This window comes from Oryzias melastigma, linkage group LG11 (genome assembly GCF_002922805.2).
Source record: "Oryzias melastigma strain HK-1 linkage group LG11, ASM292280v2, whole genome shotgun sequence".
NCBI classification, from domain to species: domain Eukaryota; kingdom Metazoa; phylum Chordata; class Actinopteri; order Beloniformes; family Adrianichthyidae; genus Oryzias; species Oryzias melastigma.
In genome coordinates, this window is record NC_050522.1 from 3,096,566 (window position 1) to 3,109,395 (window position 12,830).

General features: G+C 41.5%; 1 protein-coding gene across 1 annotated transcript in view; it reads right to left on the reverse strand.

The window, feature by feature from the left end:
* The window catches only part of col22a1 (collagen, type XXII, alpha 1), a gene marked incomplete in the record, with an annotated part of 79,101 nt that overhangs the window by 50,485 nt on the left and 15,786 nt on the right, over nt 1–12,830 (reverse strand). The window contains 11 exon segments of the mRNA XM_036214284.1: nt 2,956–3,009; nt 3,283–3,336; nt 3,435–3,488; nt 4,402–4,440; nt 4,614–4,676; nt 4,757–4,801; nt 4,891–5,010; nt 6,417–6,497; nt 6,583–6,858; nt 6,948–7,071; nt 8,334–8,445. Coding sequence (XP_036070177.1) covers nt 2,956–3,009; nt 3,283–3,336; nt 3,435–3,488; nt 4,402–4,440; nt 4,614–4,676; nt 4,757–4,801; nt 4,891–5,010; nt 6,417–6,497; nt 6,583–6,858; nt 6,948–7,071; nt 8,334–8,445 — 1,022 coding nt within the window.

Sequence of the window (12,830 nt, forward strand, 5' to 3'; positions counted from 1 at the left end):
GAGATGAAGGAACCTAAAGGCAGCTTTGGAGAAAGGTAAAATGCTGAAAATTATGTTTTTTTTCTCTTTGTTCATGTTAGTTAGTCCCCCATTCCGACTCACACTCCTGTACAGTAGGTGGCAGACATGCACCCTAAAGGTATCAATCCAAAAGGAAGAAGAAGAGGAGGAAGTTGCTGTCTGATCCTATTCCTTTTGACTCGAATTCTCACCTTACTCTCCATCTACTAAAAACTATGGTGCAGGACGATCTAGTGCAGGAATATTTGGTGATTTTAAAAGCAGTTATGACACCATGATCATTATTTTTGTTTCTTTTTTTATAAACACCGGATATAACGTCACTGATTTCACAAATTCAAATTCAAATTCTCATCAATACAAACATTTCAAGACATTTATTTATGACTCTGTGGTGTTCTGATGATGAAAATCTGGATAGTGTGTTAATTCATTTCAACTTTTCTTTTTTGCAAAAATTGTATTGTAATATAGATCAAAATGCATTGTGGTCTATATTTGCTAATGTAGTGAGCATTGATGCACAGTGTTTTTTTCATACAGACTTCTGGGAAATTTTTAGGGCACTCTACTTTGGAATTGTAGATTCAGACAGAACAACAACATGGTGAACGCACTCTATGGGAGTATTGGAGGAATTCGGACAGAGCCCATTTCTGCCCATCAGATCTGCCTTTTTATTGCAGTCACTATGCTTGGTATGAATGGTATTAAATTCCCCCCCCCCCCAAAAAAAAATTCAATTAAATTAAATTAATAATAAAATAAAATTAAATGAAAAACACAACTTGTTGACAAAACGTGCAAAATAATTGCTGAGAGTTCGTCATGACGAAGCACATTCTCTGTCTGTTTGAGCCCTGGAACATTTCACACACAGGCTTCTCCAACAAACAGTTTAATTTAAAAAAAGCTCACAAAAAGATAAGATTACTCAGAGCAGTGCCAAGCTTCAAAGACGTGTGCCAATGACAAAGAAGATGATTGGAAAAGGATGTAAATGTTGATTCTTTAAAAACCGTTTATGTTCTGCATGCTCTTTGCAAGCTGATCCATCTTGACTGCCATGTTTTGACTCATCTATTTATCTATCTATCTATCTATCTATCTATCTATCTATCTATCTATCTATCTATCTATCTATCGTTAAAGAAATGTTGAAAGCATGTTGAGAAACACCTGATTCATGCTTTTGTTTCCAGGGAGTTTGCATTTCTTTTGTGAATAGCTGCATTTGGCCTCCATGACAAACTTTGGGCCAAGTGTGGTCCACACAGAACTTCACATGAACTTTGCTCAGCTCAGCTTGTTCTGTGGAACATTCAATGACCCAGAAACATACGGTCCATAATGAACATGGATTATGTGGCTGTGTTTGTGTGTTTGTACATCATTAGATGTACACATTGGTTTCTGTGTTCTCCTGAGACATTCTTAAACCTTAATTGCAGGATTATGCCCTGCAGGGGTTTTCAGAACGCTGCTGTTTTCCAGCACATCTTCTCCCAGAGCAATGCTCCATGTTGGAAGGAAATGGATGTAATGTAGGCTTGAGAGGAGAGAAAGCAAAGGCGAAGGCATGACGAGGAATAAATAATCTGAGCTTTTGCATGACTCATTAATGACACCATCATGTGCAGCACTTAAATGAGAATATGAATTTAAAATCCTTAATGGCAGTCATGTAAAAACCATAACACAAACATTGTCTAGTTTAACTTAAAGATAATTAATCTGAATGTTGCTGCAGGTTCAGAATAATAATTTAATGTTTTTGTGAGCAGAGTTTGACTCAAGAAGAGTAAAACGGTTCCATATCCTGTCAGGGCCTGATGAACCTCATTCAGTGCTCTGCAGCAACAACTGGAATCATGTTTGTGAGGATTATAACTGTTTCACAAGTGTGCAAACGCCAAAGGGTTTTCGAGCATCAACTCCAGAATCATTATCTATTATGAATGGGGGAGGAATGGACTGTCTGGCCCCAAACCATTGTACTGCCCCCACCATGTCTGATGATCCTTTTTAAGTAAACACATGGTAAATGGAATATTCTTGCCCTGATTTGAGGCCTGTAGGTCTTTACAGTCACATTCAGCCATGCACATACACAGTGATCAACGCTGCCATCAACCTATAACTGGGGTCTGCAACAGCAGCTCCAAAGCCCCATGCGGCTCTTTTACCACTCTATTATGACTCTGTGGTTAAAGAGAAATAAGAACTTTCGATTTTTAAAAGTTATGTTAAAGTAAAAAATGAGCAAATAGTACAGTGTAAAAAAGAAAGTTAAACAATTCCAACTTTTTTAATTCAACTCATTCACAGTGAATCTGAAGCCGAACTCAAACATTTGGACATATTTTTGTGTTTCATGCACCACTAAAAATTAATTGGAGATTAACAAGCACAACTAGAATAAAGGTGGGATTTGCTATTTTTGAAAAAAATCAGGGATTGTAAGTGCTCTTTATGGTTTGAAAAATATGGTAAGAGTCATTTAGTTAGTTCTGATTTAGTTTTGGTATGTTAGATTGACACATTTCTCACTGAGATGAAACCACAAACAGTAAGTCAAACTGTTTTTTAATCACTGCTGACTTACACTACCTACTACTAAATTTGCTGTATTGAGATGATCCTATTATGTGGTACCGGGTGTCTTTTATGAAAGGAAGTTATGCAAGACTGATATAAATAAAAATCAGTGAAACGAGACTTTGTGGCTCCTTTTATGTGTTTGATGATGAGAAATAACCTAAATAACCTAAATGGAAGTGCAGAAAGTTGCAGACCTCTGACCCATAACCACCAGGACTAATGTGGGATCAGTGTCTTTCCTAAGAACACTGTAACACGTGGTCTTCTGGTTGGAGGTCGACCTCTGGTTTAGGTTTCTAGAGGAACATGGAGGCCACTTCTCCGTTCACTGACCTTCTCTCCCGTTGAACCTGGCCCCCCTGGAACACCTGGAGGGCCTGCTTCTCCCTGATGTCACAAACACAGACAAAACTGGGTACTCAAAAGGTTCAAAGTGCATTTAGACCAGTGATGTGCAATTCCAGGCCTCGAGGACCACTGTGTCTGCATGATTTCCATATATCCAAGCCCTACTCATGACTGACTACCTGGCTCAGGTGTGTCCAGCCAATTACAATATGCCAGAGCAGGTATACTGGAAAACATTCAGAAATGTGGCTGTCGAGACCTGGAGTTGACCTTCCCTGAGTTAGACCAACATCACAGAGGCTGGTTACTCACTCTGTCTCCTTTGTCACCTGATAATCCATCAATGCCAGGGATCCCTCCAACACCCTGTCAAAGGACAGAAACCATGATGAACAGAAGTTTGTGGGTCTGAGGTCTTCCAAATAAGATGAAAATAAAATCCCTGCACATCTCCAGCATCACACCTTCTCTCCTTTCAGTCCAGGAGGACCTGGCAGCCCTACACTGCCTCTATCACCCTGCAAACAAAAGACTTTATTAGGCTGGGTCATTCTGCCAGACAGACACATGGAGGGGGCTGGCCGGAACAGGCGGCGATGGCGTGCTGTCAGAAAGTCAACCTGCTATTGTCAAAGTAATGTGTTTAGTTCTGAGAAAAAGACAAAACTAATGCACGTTAGGGGTTATGAAGTTACAAGGACACAAAGGAAACGTTAAAACCAGGAACATGGTCACACATTTAACCAGAAACGCATGAGCCATCCAGCAGCACACCCTTCACCTCAGCACTGGTGTCACTGGAGTCCAGCAGAGATCTGAGCTGGACGGAGTGAGAGCTGCACAGAACAGAGCTTCTGCACCGCCACACTTCCCTCTGCTTCATAAACCACTTTACAAGTCACAGAAGGTCGCCTGTAATTACTCCAAGCTTATGTGGGATCAACACACACATTTGCTTTCATGAGAGATTGTAGGGAAGGACCCCAGCCCTCGGGGGCCTTCAGCCAACGAGACTTTCCACTAAATGGGAAACTTCCTGCTCATTAGAAACAATCTAAAGCTGATGGATGGACTTCCACCTCACGGACCAATGAACAACACGGCTGTTTTTATCTGCCGCCTTACGTCATGTGTGGTGACTTTCTCTAAGGATAAGTGCAGACAGATGCTCAAGTGGTAGAAAACTACACTAAACTCAGTTTAATGTAGTTTTTAGAGCAGTGAGAGTTTTCATGTGAGATTTTAGTGGAAGCATGTTCCTACTGCTTCCTGCTCTGTTTGACTAAAGCTTCAAGGTGGTCCTCAGAAAATGAACAGGACAGAGAGAAGAGCTTGGGGATTAGTTTGGTCTTCATGCATATCACATATGCATCACCCACAGGTTGGGTTAAAAGGATGCTCATGCACAGAGAGGATGAGGAGTCCACTTACCTTCTCACCTCTGTCACCTTTGACAGAGCCCAGTCTGCCCTGCAAATAATTCATCAATAAAGATCAATTATTTTGGAGGCAGAGAGGGAAGCAGTACAGCTGGAGGCATGCAGTGTGATCATGTGTTGTTGTGATTACACAATAAAAAGTGTGAACTCTGAGTTAGAACTAAGCAGTAAAACTGGTATCAGAGCGTTCGGAGTTGACCATACAGAATCTCCTTTTTCCCCTTTGGCACCAGCTGGTCCGACGGCACCTTTAGGGCCACTGTCTCCCTGAAAAAGTGGGCACGTTCACAACTTAAAGCCGCACGATGGAACAACTCATCAGGTGTGCAACAGCAGTGGCAGATAACCTTTTCACCCTTTGGGCCTGCGACACCGGGGGCACCAATGTCTCCCTGTGAGGAACGAGAGGGGAGGGTGTCTTTGGAGACCTTCTAAAGGACAGTTCCTGCTCCGCCAGGAGACGCGAGCGTTCACACCATACCTTCTCCCCTGAAGAGCAGGAGGAGCAGTTCACATCGGGGGGCTTTTTCTGCTCTGCAGCGGTGGGTGTTGGCGTGAAGATCTCCACAGGGGGGGCCTCCGTCACAACAGTGTTGTGGCACTGAAATGAGGAACTTCATGTCAGAATTAGAAAGTGGTGACAAAACAATCTGTTATACCAAACCAGTTTGTAGCTCAGTTTTACTCTTGGCTTTAGGAGTCTGTTCTAGTTCTAGCTATGTTTATTTGTGATTCTCTTTCACAAAGAGTTCACAGTACATTGACACATTTAAGACAACTGACGTCCACACATCTTTAGGACTTGAAAGGAGCAGTGAGAAGAATGAAAACTCTTTTTTATATCACAGGTTAAATGGGAATAACATTTTTAAAAAGAGACAATTTTAGTTTGTGTTGAGTACTGCCAGCACACACAGCACTTACTATATATCACTTAAGTTCTTTCTTCACAATCATTTTCTTAAATAAGTTAATTCAAACAACTTTTCTTTCTGTTGGAAAATCCGAGCTTTTATCAAAGAAAAACCTTTTTGTTTTGAAGCAATGAGAGAAACTTTGGATTAAAATTCTATTTCCTGCTGAGATTTCCATCTTCTGAAGTAAAAACAAATAACTGCTCTCTGACTCCACTCTAGTTTTAACTTTAAGCATGCCTAACAAATTTGAATATTCCACTATATCTTCACATTTCAACAATCCTGACTTCAAACATTGTTGAGAGAAAATAGCCTCAACCCCATTAGTGTTTGTGTAACTCTTAATTTATAACTCATACAAAACATTTTGTGCATGAGTACTAAAATTACTAAATAAAAAAAAATAAAAAATACAATTTATACATGCACAGCTCAAAAGCATTACTTAAACACAAATCTTGGGACGTGAAAAGAGTCTCACATCAGATTTGTGAGTAAATGTGGTTTTGTGTGTAACAAGTGATTTGTGTGTAGTTAGTTTCAAGTTGTTGTAATTTGAAGTTGTGTGTGTGTAAACTGTATTTTGTATTTTTTTTGAAGGTTGAAATTTTTGCGCTATTATTGCACGAGTTACAAATGAATTACTTACGCACAAATCTAAAGTTATGCACAAATCAAGAATAATCCACATACAAATCTAAAGTTACACACAAATCCAAAGTTACGCACAAATCTAAAGTTACGCACAAATCAGGGTGAGTCGATTTTCCTCCACAAGGAGAGAAGGAGAACCAGTCGCTTTTCTCCTTCAGAATCTGCCGCAATTATGTTAATGGTTAAAAAGTCAAAGTATGTTAAAGATTATGTGTTCAAGCACCACCGACGATGCCTCAGCTGTTAAAGGGTTAACTAATTGTAAACTTAAAATACTGAAATACTACTTCACAGTACTTGTGAACGTGAGCAGGAATCTCCATAATTGGAGCAGATCTGCTCGGAGATGCGTCACATTGAAGCGTCTGAAGTAGAAAAATATTCAAACAGCCAGGAGGAAGATGTAAAACCCCACTTTGGAGTAAGTTATACTCACTGGCGCATTGGGAATATCACAACAGGTTTCCAGCTCTGCATGCTTGGAGTCACAGTAAATCATCATCCTCTGGAGGTCAAACTGCACAGACACACATAGTCAGCTCGCACACATCCAGCAGTGCCTGCAGAAGTCATCTGCACCGACGATGAAGGCAGAGACTCACGTCAATCGGCACGCTGTCGTACACTCGCTTGCCAATTACAGTCTTCCCGTGGATATCTATGTCTTCTCTGTCTTCAATGGGCAGAGTCTGGATGTGTTTGCAGTCCAGGTACAGAGAGACAGACTTGGCCTCTACGCTAAGAGCAATTTTATGCCAGTTGCGGTCAAACAAGTTGTCAACTTCAGGGTTTTTGAACACTGCTCTAACAGCATCTTTTGTCAGCCCCACGGCGTTGTACTCCACCGCCTTGTTCTCGCCGTCCAGACGAATGGACACCTGTCAAGGTACAGAATGTGCAGGTGTGAGTCTGCAACCTCCAACACCATTTAAAAAGAAGCTGGAAGCTTGTTCATCTTTTTGCCCACCTGTGGGATCCCATATTTATCATAAATCTGCCAAAGGTACCAATCTTCTCGTCTGGAGGTTTTTCTGAACTTGAATGTTGTCACAAATGCATATTCGTCTGGCAGCCCTTGAGGAAACACATCTCTGCAGAAAGAGGACATTATTAATGCTGCGTTTAAGTCTGTGTAAACGCTCTTTTTAAATGTTGATAGAAGGTGTAAAAAAAGGTTCAACCTCCTCTTCCACCAGCAGTCTGCCTAAACATATCTGTGAAGACGCTCATTCATCCGGGATATTTCCAAGGCAGACAAGGCTTAAAAAAGCTCGTCTGGATTTGGGCTTTTTAGGAAAACTTCTCGGATTGGAGGCCAAACAGGATTTTTTGTTTGCATGCATAAACTAATGTTTGACTCTTTCTTTGGCCTGTGAGAGAAATGGAAGCATTCCTTATTTAAATGAGACAACAGTCAGGGAACAGAACAGTAGGGGCTTTAGCTTCAAGCACATACTTTGAGAAGTAATAAGGAGAATGCCATTTTTATACTATAATTACAGCAGAGGCTGTCTGGTGTCTATTTTTTCATACAATAACCTTGACTGATGGAGTTATCATCCTGGAATGATGAAGTCATGCAGTGACACCAAACAAACAAAAACAAAATCTGCAGATGACACTCAAATCTAGGGCTGGGAATCACGGGTACCTCACAATACAATGCGATACGTGATACATGGTTCACGATACAATGCGATACGGGGATACATGGTTCACGATACGATGCGATACGTGATACATGGCTCACGATGCGATGCGATACATGGTTCACGATACGATGCGAACATGGTTCACGATATGATGCGATACATGGTTCACGATACGATGCGATAAGTGATACATGGTTCACGATATGATGCGATACATGGTTCACGATATGATGCGATACTTGATACATGGTTCACGATATCGATGATGTCGCGATACTGCGATAATTGGTAAAAAAAATAGTCTCTAATAACTCACATGATATAGAAGAACATATTTTTTAGGAAAACATATCCATGTTTATTTTTTAGCTTGAACACAAACATAATAAACAACTTTTGTCTTATTTTGTGCAACAACTAATAGACACTTGTGGAAATCCGTCATTGACAAGCATTGACACCAATTGAATTTGTTAGTGCAAATGCTATTGTAAACAATAGAAAAAAATTACATAATTCAAGTAGCTGCCAGACACATTGGTGCTCACAACAGCCAGTCTTGAAAAACGCGCCCCTATCTACCTCAGAAGGAAAGTTTCACCAAAAGATGGCGAGAATAATGTTTACAGCCTTGTCTTTTTCTGTGTGGCATGAGTGGATTTTTTTTTTAGAGTTTGCAGACAGAAGGAGAGGTCACATACTCTGTTTGTTGGACTATCGGCATGGTCCCCAGACGGACGTACAGACTTTGGCCGTCATCAATCCTGCCTCCCAGAATGTCTGTCACGCTGAAATACTCCATCAGGTCGAACCCTGCAGAACACAGTTAAAGGGCCTCCTGAGAGTCATGGTAACTTCTTCCATTCACACAAACACAAAGAAACAAGCCAGTCCCCGAGCCGCGGGCTGAGTTATGATTTCCTCTGAAGACAGGTGGGCCACTGGGCTGTAAGTGGGTCACTGCACAAACCCTGCAGCCACCGTGTCCTGTGGCTTCATAGGGAAAAGCTGAAACCATCACTTTTCTGAACAACTGAGAAACCAAGCAGCTGGTTAGGTCATTGATATGTTTGTTAGATTTGGTGCCAGAGAAGGAAAAGTGCTGGGGAGGTCTCCTCATGGGTCTGCGTGTGTGTACGTTACCCTGCAGTTTGGGATCAGAAGTGGTACAACCACAGACCATATTTAGGAGGTTCAGAACGGTCACTCCCTTGCACAGCAAACAAGTGCTGTTGCTATGGTGATGCCAGTGCTGAGAGCACATACGACACCAAACCTGACAGTCTTCTTTGCACTTAAAGTTCCACTGCGATCACCTTTTGACCTACAGTAATATTGCTATGTCGTTTTTAGCCAGAAAAAGGGTGTTGTTTTCTTGGACAGTGGTCTCCAACCACCGGTACCGATCCGTGGATCAATTGTCACCGAGCTGCAGGAGAACTAATAAATAATATCTGTTATTTATTTATGTATTTATTTATTTTGAGGTCCGGGAAATCTTTAATTTTGAAAATCAACTTGATTCTCTCAATTAGCGTCAGCGCTAAGAGCAGTCCAGCGGCGTCACACTAGAAAAGTTGCATGTGGAACCTTTCTCTGCAAATGGATGTGATAAGTGCAGGAACAGAAGAACAGGTGATTCCTCTCACCATACCTGTTAGCAAAGATATGTGAACTTCATAAACAAATCTAATCTTTTGAAACAAGCTCATCCATTCAGATGCACATGTCAGAGAAGTTGTGAACGCAATTCATGCAAGTACTTCATGCCGTATCTCCGTGAAATCCTCATGGGTTTACCAGTCTGCAGCCACAAAAAGGTTGGGACCACTTTTCCAGGACATACTTTCTACAGAGTGGCAGGAGTTTTTCAGAAATTGATCTGAGTTGTGGGCAGGACGGTTGGCATGGAGTAGATCTGCCCCCCTTGCAATAGATACTTCAGAGAGTCTCTGTTTATACTCTCTCTCATTAGCTTACAGCCCCTCGCAACCCCAGCCTAATACTTGCAATTCAATGGAAATGAGAAATTTTGGAGCATACAGTTTAGATCCAGATTCCAGCTCAGATTAAGAAAACAAAGACGTTCATGGATCTATTGGTCTGCAAGAGGATAATCAGAATGGAGCAGAGCAGGGAGAGTGAGGCCTGCCAGTTGTAGTTTGGATGTAACAAAAATGCTGTTTATCAAACAGAATTTTTTTTTCATCTGCTTTAGAGTCACAACAATTTGAATTAAAAAACACTCAGAGATTAAATTTGAATCTTCATTTTCTTCATATGTGTCCTCCATCATCAGAAAAATGCCACAAGAACATGTTGAAAACAACAAAAACACCATTTCTCACGGGAGTGGGTCAGAACAGCTCAAGATAGGGCACAGTGCATCGTGAAGGAACATCAACAGTGTGTGATGTTTCAGAGGAAACTAGACAGTTGTGGTAATGGGAGAAATCCACAGAAACAGCCTGGAAACAGGTGGGAAGACACACAGGCTGCCCCAGTGTCATTAGCCACAGAAAACAACATGCCAGACAAAAGCTTTTTTGAATTTTGAAATTCTAGTCAAAATGTCCTGCAGTCGGTGCTTGAACCTTTTTCAGCTTTACACATTTCAAAACTGTTTACATTGATCCGATCCGTCTCTGTGTCAGACACTCAGACTTCAGCAGGTTCACTTGCGTCCTGTTTATCAGTCAAGCGTTGAAGTGACCCTGTAAGTTTGTGAACGCTCTGCTGGCCTGCAGCAAACCGAGCAGATTTGATGTGGTTCGTCTAAAAACAGACGTGCTGGCTCACCCTCGCAGCGTGGCGGAGCTTCTTTGCACTGGAGGGATGCTTTGCTTATCAGTTGCTGGAGGCCTCCACACAGATGGGAGGTGTTCTTTCCGTGAGTGTGTTTGTGTGGTGCACGCTCGCTCACTCACTGAAAAACTTCTGCGGCCGTCTGAGAGCAGAGCTGTAATTTGGACTGGCAGCTGACAGCGTATAATCAACCCAAAAAAAAGTTATTTTGGACAGTGCAGAAAGAGCAGGGGGAGGAATCTACGTCAAAAAGCCAGATGACTTCACTGACTGTGGGGAGCAAGAACGAGCTGGGTGCAATCCTCTGATCAGCCTCTGTGCAGGGACGGATGGCGGAGCGCGGAGTCACAGAGACGCTTTAACGTCTCTGCAGTGCTGAGGATGCTACAGGGTCAGACGAGGATGTCTGCTGGGAGCCACAGGCCTGCTGGCTGTCAAACCGTCCTCAGAGATGCAGCGGACTGAAGCACTGGGAAGAACACTCTGCAATTTCAACTGGTTTTATGATCATCTCTGTTTTGACGATAAAATCTATGTTCAAAGCTAAACCTCCACATGTCTCTGTGTTTCAGCCTCAAACATTTCACACCATTCTGCACAGAAATGCACCTGACATTCTGAAAGAAGAGCCAGGGGCCGACATGCCAGCGTCTGCAGCTGAAGCTAAACCATCTGTAACTTCCTCAAGTACTGAAGAAGAGAGAACGTTTTTGCAGTTTTTATGATTGTTTATTCTCTAAAATAAAAAGATACACACAATTTGCACAATTCTACTCCAAGAAGCAAAACACCACCACAGTTTTGCACAACATAACATGTAATTTCTGCTTCACTCTTTCAGCAAAACATTACACACTCTACACACATTTCAACACATTAGACACAGATAAGGATTGTGAGGTTACTTCTTCATCATTACAAAGCCACGGATTGCCAATCACTACACTAATGAACAAAGTGGAAACTCACATCCAGAAGGTGAGTGAGCACACGTGCCAATTTGAAAACGCAACGGCAGCAGGTGAGTTCACCTGTATCGGGCTGCTCTGGTCCAGAATTGGCTCCATGATCACCCTGGATTTGAAGTCTGATACCTTCCCCCATACTCCACCTTCCTGAATCCAAAGAGTTTCTTTCAGCATGGTGGTGGGAGGTCTACGACTGTTTGCTCCTCATTCAGGCCATGGAGCAGGCATGTGATCAAATGGAAGTAGCTTCTGTGAGAACAGGACTCATCACTCAGGGAGATTCTTCCATCGATGCCCTCCCGATGAAGACAGCCTGAGATGTGGATGAAATCTTCTGATCTGATCCAGACGCAGAGATGAGGAGTTACAGTGTTTGTTGCTCTTTTTGTCAGGGTCAAACTGTATGAACTTCATGCCGTCATTTTGATACGTCTACAGATTGTATTTGTTTTATTGTTGATTGGTTATTGCTATTGATTATAGTAAGGAATACTGGATTTCTTTAATTGAAATAAATACTTGAAATGTTCAGTCTGCAGCATCAGTGTTGTGCAATACTTGGTAAGTTTATAGTAGGTCTATTTCTGTACATTCTCTCTATATCTCAAACTAATCATGAATCAGATGGGGAGAGGCGGCGGGCTGGGGTACTCGTGAGCCCCCAGCTTAGCCGCCTTGTTGGAGTTCACCGTGGTGGGCGAGAGGGTCGTGTCCTGTCTGCAACAGTGTCGGATCACTGAGGCTGTTGGTTGTATGAAAATCAATGGCATTTCTAAAAAAAAGTGTGTATATGTTTTGACTTAAACGTTTGTGTTCTAACTGGAGTGTGTCATTTTGCAAACAATCTAGGGATTCTGCAAATGAAGTGTGGTGTTTGGATAATTTTGGTTTTATTTTGAGAAATGGAATCCGGTTTTAGAAATTGAAACAATTGAAAAAAACTGCAATCATCTGGTCATTTTTTCCTGACAAAGATTTCATTGATCAAAAGAATCCCAACAATTCAGAAAACTGAATTATGAGATCCTTTTTGATTCTTATGTTTTATGGCTCCAGCTGCTTGGAGAATCTCAATGCTTGCATGAAGATCTTTCATGGAACCCAAAACTGAGGAACATAAACACATTTCTGCGTCAATTCAAAAGATTGCGACAAAAACAGAGATTTTTTTTCTAATAAAAGTAAAATGCAAGTGTGTGAAAGCCTCTAAATGTATTGGCAAAGATGGTGCTGTTTCATTGTATTTCTTATGGTTGCCATGGGAACTTTTATGCAAAGGAAGATGTCTTGAATTCCTTTGATTTTTCCAGTCCACTAGTGACATATCTATTTAATTTGGTTTTTCATTACTTAGCTTATTAAAGACGATCAGACAATAAAACGAGGATCTAAACTATTCACTTGTTAAAGTAAATGATGTTTCTG